The 15,440-nt window shown below is 37.0% G+C and overlaps 1 protein-coding gene across 2 annotated transcripts in view; it reads left to right on the forward strand.

The window, feature by feature from the left end:
- The window catches only part of CADM2 (cell adhesion molecule 2), a 562,189-nt gene extending 547,207 nt beyond the window's left edge, over positions 1-14,982 (forward strand). For both annotated transcript variants that reach the window (XM_089512206.1, XM_089512207.1), the window contains 2 exons: positions 11,956-12,081; positions 14,360-14,982. In XM_089512206.1, the coding sequence (XP_089368332.1) occupies positions 11,956-12,081; positions 14,360-14,478 (245 nt within the window). In that variant the 3' untranslated portion in view covers positions 14,479-14,982. The remainder of the gene's footprint in view (positions 1-11,955; positions 12,082-14,359) is intronic.
- The last annotated feature ends 458 nt before the right edge of the window (positions 14,983-15,440 follow it).

Raw genomic sequence — 15,440 nt, forward strand, 5'->3', positions numbered from 1 at the left:
ATAAATGTGCACAAGATCACATCCGTAGTAATTATGACCCAAAACACACAGGCCAAATAAGATGGTTTTCAGCCACTTTGAGAGCATGGCACTCAAATTATGTATGTCCCCAAAGTGGCGAGAAGCTGCTGCCATGCTGCAAGAAGCTATCTGATGCCACACAAAAAGGAGTTAGTTTAAACCAACTTCCAACCAGGAGCTTGGGACCACAGGTGGCAGCCTGCTTCAGGACTGAGTTGTTCAGTCACCACAGTCCAGGCTCAGCTGCGGCCAGAACATCCAGAGACCACTCTTACAGGGCTAACTGCTTTACCCCTGCATTACACTAACAGCCAAGCTGTACTCTGTGATTTATTGTATAGATAGGGGTTTTTTTCAACATAATTACGACAGGTGCATGCAAATTAGCAATTTTTTGTTACATCTGTGCCATGAAAGTACATAGTGTAGTTGTAGGGAGGTTTTGATACATAAATCTATGGTAATTTATTGGGATGTTACCAAGCAGGTAAATAAAGTAGAAAAGCAGATGTTATTACCAAGGACAGCTGTGTTATGGGTGGGAAGGGCTTTAAACATCTAGTACATAATGTGATATTCCTTTTAAAGTATGTTTTATAAATCTATATTTAAGAGTTTCTGTCTTCTTTCTCACAAATAAATCTTCCACAGCAGTATCTAAATGAAAACTTTTAATGGCTTTTAAATTAACTTTCATATCAGTGCCCCATAAAATTCTACCAGTTTAGAAAATTTGTCAACAAGCTATAAATTTCTGCAATGAAATCTATTTTTAATCTTAAAATATGGCTATGCAGCATGTTTAATGATTTTTGTTTAAAGAATATGAGCTGAATGAATTGAAAGCTAATCCTAAATCTGAGCACTTGATTGGTTAGAAAAGGAGGGCTTCTGGATGTGTGGTTTTCAAACAATGATTTGAAGAATCAGAGTTGGAAGAGACCACAAGGGCCATCCAGTCCTCCAATCCCCTACCATGCAAGAACTCTCAATCAAAGCACCCCTTACAGATGGCCTCAAAAGAAGGAGACTCTACCACACTCTGAGGGAATGTTTTCCACTGTTGAAGAGCTCTTACTGTCAGAATGTTCTTCTTAATATTTAGGTGGAATCTCTTTCCCTCTAGTTTGCATCCATTGCTCTGTGTCTGAGGCCTCAAGCAGATGAATGGCTTGGAGCAGCCTCTGGTCACTCCAGCTGTGGGTGTGACCTGAGAAGCTTGGGAATGTGGCGAATGTGCAGCATCCTGGGAATGTGGCAAATGTGCCATGGTCCACAACAGACAACCAGCAAGAAGTGCTTTTTTACACTTCTTTTGTAGCCGGGTTTGGGCCGTAGGCGGTCGTAGCACAGCTTTGGCCAAATCTGGGGGCAAGCGTCATCTGAATGCCATGCCCCCAGATCGGCCCAAAGGTGGCACTTTTGCTCCATCTATTTCAGGCCCAAGTCTCTGGAGCAGCAGAAAACAAGCTTCAACATGAAATCTTTTCAAATATACAGGCCTATCATATCAGGTTTTAACCATCTCTTCAAAGGCTAAATATACCCAAATATAAAAGACTGGTTGTTCTAACTCACATGCTCCTATTCTGTATGTATATACTGCATCTACTCAAAATATGCTTTCATGTTACTTTACATGTCCAAGGACTTGACCTAGTCACTGAATTCCGCTTCCAGCACTTAATTCACCATTCTTCCAAAACAATTTCTCATTATATTCTAATATTTTTGAGTGTCTTTTTGCATCCATTCAACTTATTCTTACTACAAACTTTGTGAGTGGTCAGATTTTAATACCAGTACTAACTTCTTATTGTACTATCACTGTTTGCTCACAACTTGAGTTTCTGAATTTCAAGTGCCTTTAGCACAATTGTCATCAAGTAAAAATGAAACAGCTCCACTGTTTGATAATGTCTTGCATAGGAAGATTAGGTCACATTGCACTTTCTCCCAGTAAGCAGCTTTTAAGAAGTGAGTAATATGACTGTCTGCTTTAGTCAAGCAATCCCAAATGTAAGTCATTTACAAGAAGACATTAGAGACTCTTACAAGCAACATATTGTAATATGTCATTGAAAATCAGCTTCCCTTTGCACATTTGATCAACAGCCAGATGGAAGCTTTTATCACATTTATTTAATCTGAAATATACATAGTAATTACACTGGACCTTTTGATTCAAGCCCTTAGTACTGTCTCCAGAGAAACCAGGGAATGAGCCTGTCAGCTGGCATCCTTGTGTAGGTGTAATGTAGTAAACCAGAATCCTGACACATTTTTTCCAACAGTGTGTTGACACAGGGATTATATATGAGGTGTATGGAAATGTCATTAACCCAAAAAGGCCCATTCTTTTCTTATACATATAAAACATCTTTACAAAACCAAAGAGCCTCCTCAATTGCAGCAGGCTGATAAAACCAATCAATATATGGCACTGTTCTAATACTGGATGGTATGTCATGTTTACATAAAGAACAGAAGGTTAGAGGACAGCTTTATGGATAAGAAATTCCTCCAAATATACAGCCATTGAAGGATGGCACTACAATTGTTTTCAACGTATTTGCAGAAAGTGTTATGTTAAATAAAGTTAAAATAATTTTGGAAATAATTTAAGGTCATATTACTTCTAGGAAGACACAAACACAATTAAAATGTATTCTTGTTGCAAAAAGAACACCACCTTCCAAAACATTCAATTTAATTATTCATTTTTTTAAAAAAAAATGTCAGTTGTATTAATTGAGTCCTTGCTTCTTTTTAAAATGTTAATGTTGGGTGTGCATTTATGTATGACAAACTGTAGAAAAACAGAAGTTGCTGGAAAAGTTAAAACTTGTCTTTTGCTGTTGTGGTGGTGATCACTGTGGTTGTGTGCCTTAAAATCCTTTTTAATTTATGATGATACCCTATGGAGAACTTATCATTGGGTTTTCTTCACAAGATTTGTTCAGAAGTGGTTTGTTATTGCCAGAGGCTATGAGTGTGTGACTAGCTCAAGATTTCCAAAGCTGAGAGGGGATTCAATCTCTGGTCTTCCAGAATCCTGTTCCAACACTCAGAGTCCTAAACCACACACTCTCTATTACAAGCTCTGATATAGATCAGGGTGCACACCTATTTGTAAGTAAAGTAAAAGGTGCATATAATGGCCTGAATCTTGTTGTTCTGTATCAGAGAGAATAGAAGCAATTGCTAATGGTAATTCAACACAGAGCCAAAACCCACTGATTCAATGGTTCTATGCTAGGAATGACTAGCAATTGGATTCAGTCCTGTGTACTTAATGTAACATGTAGTCTTGTCACAACTTCAGGCTTCTGACACTTTGGGAGAGAGTGGGAGAAACAAAAGGTATTTCTTCAAGGCTTAGACAGAATCTCTTCTGTCTAAAACATCATTAGAATCAATCATCTACTTACCTGGCTATGAATGAGAAAGCTGTCTGCAGGACTTGTGTGCAAAATGTTTTATGAAGAATATAAAATCTCATTTGTGAACTTTACTCTATAAATGACTATCATAATCTACAGGGGGGAAATGGAGTGCTAAAAAGATAATTTTGTTGCAGAAATACAGTATATTTTATTTTATTTTATTTCAATTCATTTATTTATGCAATATTCCATCTTTCCCCTGGCAAGGGACTCAATATCTTTCTACCAATCAAAAAACACCAAGGCAATGGTTTGAATGGTCCAGGTATCATCTTTGGACAAGGTGCTGGAACATGTGACAGTATCTCAATTCCTGAAGTTCCTGAGTAAGAGAGAGAGTAATGATATTTCAGCCAACCTGATATATGTCAGAAGCCATACTGCCATGTATAGGAACTTATCAAATGAACTTCAATACCATCTCAAGCCTCCTGGGCTGGAGCCAGGATGCTGGATGGAGGTTGGGATTATTGCATGCTAAATCACTGCCTAATCAGCTCAGGTCCCAGCCACACTCCACCAGCACCTTTTCAAAGTCAGAAGCTTTCCAGCTTCTAAAAAGTGCTGGTGGAGCATGTCTGGGACCTGGGCTGATGGCAGGTGGCAATTAGACGGTGATTTAGCATGCCATAATCCCTGCCTCCATCCCGCATGCCGGCTGCAGCCCAGGAAGCTTGAGACAGTTTTAAAGTTCATCTGATAAGCTCCTATGTAAAGTCCAAAAATTTCCTCACCAGCCTTGCCGACAATTTCATTGTACACAAGGTGAAAGAAGCAACAAGGGGATCAGCTATACTGGATTTTATCCTAACAGGGATGACCTGTTTAATGAAGTAGAGGTAGTGAAAATCTTGTGTAGGAGTGACCATGACCTCTTGGGATTTGTTAGTAGAATGTGGAAGACAAATAGAGTTGGACATGAACTCAGGAGCTTCAATCTGATTTCACTAAGCATTCAGAAGTACTGGGTGAGAAGCCATGATCAGAAATGCTTATAATAAGATGAATGGGAGTTTCTTAAAGGACAAATGTTGAAGGTAAAATTGCAGACAAGTCAAATGAGAAAAAAATGGGAGATGTCTAAAATAACCAGAATGAATATATAAAGAACTTTCAGGTGATCTAAGATTTAAAAGAGGCATGTACAAGAAACTGAAGAATGGGAAATACATACAAATAGCCAGTTCCCTTATATGGGGAAAGTCTGAAAAGTTAAAGCTCAGAACAAGCTTGTGTTTGCTAGAGAGGCTAAAAATAATTGTAAAAAAATGTAAAGCTATGTTCAGGGTAACATAAAAAAATTGTAGGGCCATTTCATGAAGAAGATGTTGAAATTCTAACAGGGGACAGGTGTAGAGAAGATGCTCTAACTGGTGAAAATAGAACAAAGAAAGCAATAAGGTGACTGCAGCCCAGAACAGGTATAGAAGCAGTACAGGCACACGTAACTAGTCTGAATGAATGCAAGTCTCCAGGGCCACATGAACTGCATCCAAAACTACTAAAGTAGCTCACAGTTATACTCTTAGGGTCTCTGTTGATAATTGTTGAGAATTCTTGGAGGAGCTGTCCAAGTAGACTGGAAGAGAGGAAATGTTCCCGTCTCCAAAAAGGGCAAAAAAGGGGCACCTACCAACCACTCTGCTTGACATCAATATTTGGAAAAGTCAATAGAACAGATTATACAGTCTGTGAGTACTTGTAAAGGTAATACTAAAATAAAAGCTAGAATGGGTTTCTCAAGAAAAGGTCATGCCAGGCTAATCCCCACCCCTTGACAAGAGTTACAAGCTTAGTAGAGAGGGGGATGTTATTGATTATGGATAGAAAAATATTTTTAAATGTTTGAAAATAGGTTTTGAGACAGTTGGAAATCCTGATGAGTCTATGTAGGTGAGAATCTTTGCAGATCAAGACTTCTTCATCCTGGTCAGCTGAAAAACAGTTCAGGGGAAAAGATCTCAAATCTGTGTTGAACAGGGATGTTGATATTTGCTTATTTCATTATCTCATGGAAAAACAAATAATATAAGTTTTTTGCCCATATAAGTGTGTCTGAGCTTTGGGATCTTCAGGAAATGATCTTCTCTTGGTCCTACTTGTCTCATGGCCTTTTTGGTGATTGCTCCCAAGCTGAAAAATTCCCTTTCAAAGGAAGCTAGACTGGCTTCCTACATCTTGTCCTACCAACAGGCAAACCTATTTTTGCACTGTTTGCTATAAAATGGACATATAATAATTTTACTTCTTTTTAAAAGTTGCTGTAATTGCTTTAATAATTGGTCAATAGTTCAGTTAACCTAGTCCCTGTTTTAATATGTATTTGTTTTATTCATTGTATGTGTGATTAATTATAGTTGATATGTATCAATTTAGATTTTGAAAATTTCATCACATCTCTAAGTGTTTTGCTGCCTTTGATTGAAAAACAAATCTGAATTTTAAAAAAACAAACCAAATAACTATTGTGTTGGGTTCTACTTGTTGGAAACAAATCTGAGCTTCTGCTTCACAGGGAATGACCTAAGCATATTATTTAGTGTGATGCCATTAAATAAATTGCTGGTAAAGATGGATAAAATATACTTCTTAAGCTTAGATCAGATCTAATACTAAATAGCAGTTGGAAATGCATGTTCTCTACTGACATGGCTCATTCACAACAGTAGACCATAGTTTAGTTACATGAAGGAGCCACACTATGCAGCTGAAAACTTCTCTCCCTTTGCAATTATTGCATGTATATATTTTAAAGTCTTTAAATTTTTACTTATTTCATGAATCACCTAAAGAACCTTCTGATTCATAGCAGCCCATAAGCAACACAAACAAATACAGAGCACTGTTTTCTCCTCTTTCTGTGCCTGAATCAGAAGCACATATCAGCAACCATTTTAATAAGAGAATATCATCAAATGGATAGAAGACAGAAAGCAAGTGTGTTTGAAGTGTGCTTGAAAATGATTTAAAGCTTTTTGTTTTTGTTTGTGTTCTTATTCTTATATTGCAACAGAGAGAGAAAATAGCCCCTAGATTTGTTTCTTCTGCCCTGCCTCATTGCTGAGTTTCTTTGGCTTCAGACATACTTTTGGAACTGTTCCTGACACAATCTTTTTCTGTCTTCCTAGGACAGTGATGGCCAACCTATGGCATGCGTGCCAGAGGTGGCACACAGAGCCCTCTCTGTGGGCACACATGCTGTTGCCCTAGCACAGAGTTTGCCAGAGTTTGTTACTAGAAAGCCAGAGGGACATAGCACTTTGCAATAAATAAGTGGATTTTGGGTTGCAGTTTGGGCCCTGGGTCTCTAAAAGGTTCACCATCACTGTCCTAGGACAACCTTTAGAAACATTTATGGGGGAAGAATTGGATTTTTAACTTACTGAAATTGAAAGCTAAACTCACTAGCATATCAGCCATTTAAATTTCAAGGAAACTGAGATGAAATCACATGGCCAGCTTTTATAATGTGTGGGTGTCGGTGTGCATGCACACAGATGCTTTTGGTGGTTTGCCTGCATTGTGATGGCCTTTCAGATATTTTCAATCTAGCACAGGCTTTCAACCTAGCACTGAAAGCATACTCATCTCACCCATTTTTTGCAGCTTTTCCAGGCTTTTATTACTTTCTTTTTTAAGTGACAAGTTGTTAGTGTGAATAGTGCACCCAGATCAAAAAATGTACAAAGATATGAACCCTGTCACTACACACACACGTTTTCTTTTGATGATTTCCCCCCCTACCAATTCTAACCCATAATTTAGTATGAGATAAATGAGTGCTGTGTTGGAGAGGATGTCATTTTAAAAAACTATCTGCATATGCACATGAACGCATAAAGCAAATTGTTTGATAAGAATTGTCCTTTCCAATGCAGATGCTGATTGTCATCAGTCTGAGGGGGTGGGAATATATTCTCATTGCCATGGCAACAGGGATGCATTTCTTTTTTCCTGCCCTCCCCCACACAAGAGACAATTTTTTTTTTTACTCCTTTTCAGCTCTGCCTGAAAAATAACCAGCTTTGGCCATCATTTTTAGGTCATCATACCTCTTTCCTTATTACAGGACCCAAGTGGATACACATTTTACCTAGATAGTGAGGTGGGTTTAAGAAAGCCTGTTCATTGAAATGAGAACCTACCCTTGATTTGCAGCAGCAGTTTCTGGAGCATTTAGCTGGAAATGGTAATTGCCTGAGATAATAGATAGCTGAAAGTAAATGCACACAGTAATTCACTCAAGGGATTACACTTCTGTTGGGAAACTGCAAAATAGCATACTGCTTTGCACATACTATATAGGTCTTATATTGAATGTGTTAAGATTAGGGAGAGTTTCTTGATTTGGCATATTTTAATAAAGATGGGCTTTCACCCTGAAATGATAAAACATAGTATAGCAGAACATCTCTGCACAATTCTGAGAGCTTATCTGTCTTACTGAAAATATTCTAAATAGCTGTACAATTAGAATCTTCCATTTGTGAAGCCCTATATATTTATTACAATCATATTCAGGACATTTACCTCTATGCAAGGAGAGAGAGTCAGCCAGCTCCTCCATATCCAGTCTCCTGATGGTTGTCAGTAGAAAGTCTGAAAGGGTACCAAAATGGAGTTCATCTGAATGTCCCTATGAGGTCACACAACAGGACACCCTGCATTAATAGAGATGTCATAATTCAAATTTGTTTGTTTATTAAAGTATTGCTATCTCACCCTGTATTACAGGATTTTCAAGACCATATACAAGTAACATCATTTTGGATAGTTTAAAATTTAAAACAAAAATGACTTAAACAGAAACATATTTATGCAATATAGCAAGTTAAAGCAAGTTAAAAAGCTTTAATCAGTTTAAAACCATCTACATGTTTAAAGAAATTAATAACACTGCCTTGCAGGAGTATTCAACCCCACATGCATGCACGTGCACACGCACACACACGTTGAGTTTTATGTTGTGCTACATCGTTGAGGTGCAATAATGCCTCTTCACAATCTCCAAATGGGATTTGATAAAGGTTTTAACAATGACATTTTTGTTGGCATTCTCCCATAAGGGCTAGCTTTCTGGAGCATGGTTCTTTCATTTCAGCTGTGGATCTTCACTTCCTTTAGAGTTAGCATTAGCTTCTTAGTTCCTCCTTGGATTAGTGCATTCCTTCTTGGTCACTGAGTTTTGATGTGTAGCCTTCTCTAGTCAAAACTGTGATTGAGCCTAGATGTTATTAATTTTGTAATAGTAGATTTAACAGTTCTACAGAAGACACTCTTAATTTGGCTTTTTAAAAAACACAACCCATCCTATGTGCTTCTGGGTGCTACAATGTTATTGCAAACTTCTTTGGATTGCTCCTTAGTCTTCAAGTTGATATTTATTTAGATATGCTTTTCACAAACTCTGGGGCATTCCAGAAACAAGTATGTTTAATCTGAGATCATGTGGCACTGAAATGGTGCACTGGTGGACTGTATTCAAATAGTTCTGTGCCTTCTGGAGCAGTAGGTTGCACCAGAGTTTATTTAGTTTGTCACAGCAAATTGGGTAAATACTTTGCAGCCAACAAGCATAAGTTTTGTTTATGTTTTTATGTAACTTTTTACTACAATAAAAATATGCACAGTGTGAAGTCGAAGGCTTTCATGGCCGGCATCTGTAGTTTTTGTAGGTTTTTCAGGCTATGTGGCCATGTTCTAGAAGAGTTTCTTCCTGACATTTCACCAGCATCTGTGGCTGGCATTCTCTGAAGATGCCAGCCACAGATTCTGGTGAAACATCAGGAAGAAAGTCATCTAGAACATGGCCACATAGCCTGAAAAACCCACAAAAAACTATATCATGCACACTCACTTGGTTAATTATTTTGTGTCCATCAAAGGAAAAATATCCCATTCAATTCCATTTCAATTTCAGGTTGTAACACAACAAAATGTGGAAAAGTTAAAAGGTCCTGAATATGTCTGTGCCTTGAACAACACGTTAGTGTGAGAAACGTGATTTATAAGATCATGATCTAGCTGTATGTGTTAGATTAAAAGTTAGTTTGTTCAACCTGCAATCCTATGTACAGTAAGGATTAGAATGAAAACTACACTGGAAAGCTGTAATTATTACAGCCCCTTCTCATGAGCTCCATTAAAGTGACCGGGTACTTAGCAACTGTTTAAAATCAGTCTTGCAATATGAAAACATTTAAGGTGTATTTTTGTAGTGGATATGGAAAGGGTGCAATCATATACAGGTTGCGTCTCCTTTATCTGGAATTTTAAAATCTGAAATCTTCCAAAATCCAAAATTGTTCATAATGGGTGGCTGAGATGATGGCTATCAGTGCAGAAATAATCCAGTTTGACACCACTTTAACTGTTATGGCGTAATGCACATCCTAAGCAATTCTGGGATTATAGTTTGTTGTGGCACCACAGCTCTCTGACAGAGAAGGGTTAATATCTCAATAAAACTACAGTCCCCAGAATTCCATAGCATTGAGTCATGGCAGTTAAAGTGATACCAAATCCAGTGCGGATGCAACCAGTAACATCTTTGCTTTCTGATGGTTCAGTATACAAAAACTCAGTTTACTGCACAAAAATATTAAAAATATTATGTATAAAATAATCTTCAGGCTATGTATATAAGCTGTATACAAAACATAAATGATGTTCATGTTTAGACAAGAGATCTCATCATGTATATGCAAATATTCCAAAACCCAAAACACTTCTGGTCCCAAGCATCTTGGATAGGGAAGACTCTACCTGTATCTTAGCATGCAAAGGGATCTTGCAGCACCTTTTAGATGCATCTGAGGAAGTAGGCTCAAGTCTACAAAAGTTCATACTACTAACTTCTACTTTTCAGTTAGTTTCAAAGGGGCTACAAGATCCCTTTGCATGCTGATTTTCTAGACTAACTCAGCTATGTTTTTAAATTCAACCAGTATATGTGTACAATTTGACACAGTGGGCCTACTTTCAAGTAAACATGGAAAGAATATCAGTTATCATACCACCATGTTTCATAGGTCTTTCTGTAAAACAGATTGCTACAAGATTTCTGAGGTCACCAATCTGAATAATGAAAAGGATGTATGTTATAGAGACAGTCAAATCATTAAGTGGTTGTCTTACTTGACAATGAAGCCACTGGCATCAAAAATGAGTTCCATCTTTTGCTACCTACCTTGTAGATGCTCAGGCATGGTCCACAGCTCTAGAAGGGCACCACTGCTGAGAGAGGGGGATCTTTTTCTGTATTCTGGATCACTTTGTCTCACGTTTTTGAATATATATATATATATATATATATGGCACTTACACCTCAATCTCCTTATCACAGAATACTTGCCTCTTAATAGGTATTACCACTATGTCTTTGGTATAAAATAAAGATAGAAACTTTCAGACAAACTGGAGAAAATAACCCCTGGGAAACGTCCATTGACTACTGCATTAACAGATTGTGAAGGTGTTAATAAGAACATGTTTCAACTTTGCAGAAGGGCTGTTTAATCATAGTTTCATCTTTTTTTAAATGTTTAAGATACATAATTTCTAACATTATGTTCATATCCCTCTTTCATTTGTTTTGATATAGTGAAATGTGAATGTTGCCATTTCATTGATCAGAAACTCTAAATTAACTCTTAAGTAAATACTGACCCCCCTCCCCCAAGTGGTGTTGTTTTGGGTGGCTGAATTTTTCCACAGAGTAAATGCCTCTAAAAGATAAATGACTAATGTGATAATTTTCAATCCTAATGTTCAGAGCAAATAACACAAAACAAAAGTGCTAATACATTATTGTGAACTATTTGAATTTACTCACTTCAGCATTAATCAGATAACTGCTTTGAATTCACAAAATAGCACTTGAGAATGAATGATGTTCTTTAAAGATGTGTTTGCATTTATCTGACCAAATTCATGCAGACTCAGCCATCTGAAGAGAACTTGCTCAGCTACACTTTGTCTCTTTCTCCTTTTTTATTATTTCTAGTGTGAAAGGATAGGGATGACAAAAGGAGAATATATATAAGGGATCCTACTGAGATTCTGTCCTATAAATAATGTATTATGCAGACACTATTCTGCTGATTCTATCTGATCCCCAATTCTCAATTCCTTGTTTTTGCTTCTATAAATAGCTATGGCCAGACTTTCAGTTGTAAAGTGACGAGGACAAAACCAGAAACCTTTCCCATTTAATAACTTCTACTAGAGATTCCTCTCCTTTTTCATACTGTAACATCTTCAGGGCTTAAACAATCTGGGAATACAAGTGCTGCTATATTGTTGATAAGATAGTAGGGAATGGGGTGGGGGAATAACTTCTCTGCATATTTAAAAGATCCCCCCCCCCTCTCTCGTTTTCTCTTTTTCTTTTTTACCAAGAAATTGTTTTAACTTCCATCATCTTGATCCTTCTGTCATTGTACAGCATAGCTGAATAATTTCTTGTATTGTCATTTTTTCTCCTTAGACCCTAATGCTTTGGCTGGACAGGCTGGACCGGATCATGCTCTTATAGGAGGGATAGTGGCTGTAGTTGTCTTTGTCACACTATGTTCTATTATTCTGCTTGGCCGATATTTGGCAAGACATAAAGGTAGGCTAGATTGGATCAAAGTGCAGTCTTCTTTTGTAGCAATATTTCCTAATGATTAGTTTTACTCCATTTTCTTAGCCCCTGGAAATTCACATGAGAAAGTGGAGCATCATTTAAAAAAAATGAAATCCTATTTTTACTCAAATTTACAGTCAGATTACCTGAGATAAAATAACATCTACCAATTCCTAGATGGACACATGGTGGAGTATCATGCCAGCAACATAGCTCTGTCATTATACAGTTGCACATCATGTAATTGTGATGCAGGAACTAAGTCACTGAAGCATGGACTTGTCTATGGATATTTTGAAGCCCTAGCAGTTTTTAATCCTTCCTAGAAAAATTCAACAGCTCATGGATCATGGTGCTAGATTTTATTAAGTGCTGCCCCCCTCCCCCAAGTAGTGGTATGTGCACACAGATATGCTGATGCAGATAAGTTCTTGTCACCATCCATTGAATATGGGGCATGACCATTCACCTTTTTTCCATCCATGGGAGTCCACCCCGGAACTGAAGCCCCATGGTTGGGAAGGATCCAGTGAATGCCAGTGATAGGGGCTTATTAATTAATGACTTGATTTGGTGGGAAATTATGTTAACCAGCTATATTCAGTTCCTTCAGAATATTTATCAATACAATTATTGGTTGATTAAGGGCATAATGTTAATTAACTCAGGCTTTATGTTGGTTGAGAAACACCTGGAACTCATAGTTTTAATGTGATAGCTACACTCTGTGTCCAGACCTCACTCCCTAAAATCCATTTTAAAAGACAGTTAAATATACCAAGCAGCACATTAAACTATGATGCATCCAGTCATGGTCTTGTTACAACTCTTCATCACATTGCAGATAGCTGGTGGGTTTGGACTGGATGCATCATCCTTCAGTGTCAACCCACCAACCCAACTCAACTTGTAAACCTGGTACAATTGGCAGGCCTTTAGGGTGAGTTTTAGGGGCAGTCATATTCATGGCAATGGAGCCACAATCATGATTGTGAATACAAAACCTTGTCAAGGTCATAAATTTAGCTCATGATATCATAACTGCCTAACAGGATGCCAGCTTTTTTATTTCTAAATTGCTGTTAATTGCACATACAAACACACATGGTTTCAAATATTTAAGTGCCCTTTTGTTTTTACACACATCTACACACACACACTTTATACAAGCTTAACTATTAAACAAAATTTGTGGCAATGTGTTAATTTTGGCAAGGAAGATGCTTATTTTAGCTTGTTTCTAAAACTCAAAAGGGATGGTAGAAACCTGTACAGCATCTACATCACTGGGGGATTTGTTCCCATACTTCAGATTAGGCACTTACAAAAGTGTGTTCCCTGATTCATCTGCTGTTTGAAACGTCATGCCAAACAAAGCTCTTGGACCAGGTTTGCAATGGCCATGTGTTCAAGTAATTCATTCCAACTAATAATGGTTATTTTAATTTAAAAAGTTTTCACAGAAAAGGTCCAAGTAATTTGAGCACTTGTAATGCAAAATGTGACACCTATGTTCAAATTGTCTTTGAGAGAACATCAACACATATAAGGAAATTTCCCCCCACTTATTCAGACATCACTAATGAATATGTTTCAGCATAGATCCAAGGTTTGTGGTACAAGCAAATATATTATGACAATGTCCCTGGTGTTGTGGTAGAGTAACAGAACATAATAGGAACTGCAGAAGCAGGATATTCAGATATGTTGGCACAAATATTAAGGGCTAGAGTCTCAGGTTTACAACAACACTCCTAATAGAAGTAGCAAGGATTTCATTATGTAAATCTGTTTTAGCTATAAGAGAGCACAATGCATCTTGTGTTAAATTTATCTTTAATCTCTGGCTAGTGACACACAATTCACAGTCCCCCATTGAAATCAATGAAGACTTTTAAAGTGCAATTTTGAAATTGGAGAATTTGCTGCAATTGGATTGGTTGAATTAAAGAGATAAATAAAGTGTCTGTCTTATGTATCACAAAGGAAGAAAAATAATTAGAAGCCATTTCCCCCCCAAAAAATTATTAATGAATCTCTGACAACTTAAAATGGAACATGCCCTTTCTGTGCTGCTGGTGAGTACTTTTCATGATACAGGGGCCTATAGATCACAATTAGTACTTTCTTAAATTGGAATATGCAAACTGTAAATGTTCATTTTACAACATGGCATGACATTTACACTTCATGTCACCAAGACCAATTAGTTCTATCTTAGAGAATCAAAGACCTAACATTTTAATCATATTGTTTTTTGCAGGAACATATTTAACAAATGAAGCTAAAGGAGCTGAAGATGCACCGGATGCGGATACAGCCATTATCAATGCAGAAGGCAGCCAAGTCAATGCAGAAGAGAAGAAGGAATACTTCATATAGACCCAGACTTAGGTTCTTGAGTATTACTTGCCAGGCTGACTGCTGGAGAAAACTGGCTCTCGTCTTTCAGAATTAATTTCTCCCATCTTTTTGCTACCTTTATTAATGTACACATTTGCTTTCAGTAGCCAGTTTATACCAACAATCAGCCATGGACAGCATTTTTCTTTAATTATTGTACCATTCATAATGCAGGACATTTCTTATTGCCTAATAATTCATATCCATTGCTCTATTAACATACAGTGCTTGAATATACAGCCTTAACAATTGTAATCATCATTAGTTCATATTCAGTTTTTTACATTTTTTAAAACAATGATATACAACTTTTTTCTGTTTTCTTTTACGATATGGTCCTTACTGGTGTTGCACCAACCATTTTCATAGCAAATGTTCTTAGGTGAGGACTCAAATGTACTTACATAAAACATTACAAGTAAGATTAGAGGTTTACAAAGAATGTTTTATATATGTCTATAATTCAAAAGCAACCTAGTTTTGAAACATCACCTGAAAGCATTCTAGTATAATTTCTTACATGTTTGCAAGTGACAACAAAGTGGTATGAACAAAACTTTTATTTTAATGGCACATTGGTACTAAAGCAGTGTCTGGGTGGTAACCACATCATGCAGTGTTTATACAGAATTTGACAAGAATTATGTAGCTCCATTTTTAAAAAGTTTGTTCAGGGTTTGTTTTTGTTTTTTTACTACTTTTAGGAGCGTAAAGACTTCCATATCTATTTCTGTATTTTTTGTTTGATTTTAATTTATTTGCTTCACATAGGCTCATCTGCCTACTCGAATTGGACATGTTCATGGGGCACAACTGCAAGACATTTTAGTATCTGTATATAGTGAATATAATAAATCCAATTAAACATTATTTGATACATATTTAACTTTGGGGGCTGTAGGTAAGTCAGTCACAAGTAAGCATTTTCTAATGTCCATTAT

Source organism: Sceloporus occidentalis, unplaced genomic scaffold, assembly GCF_023333645.1.
Source record: "Sceloporus occidentalis isolate IW3139 unplaced genomic scaffold, rSceOcc1.0.p SCAF_2, whole genome shotgun sequence".
In the NCBI taxonomy this organism is placed as follows: domain Eukaryota; kingdom Metazoa; phylum Chordata; class Lepidosauria; order Squamata; family Phrynosomatidae; genus Sceloporus; species Sceloporus occidentalis.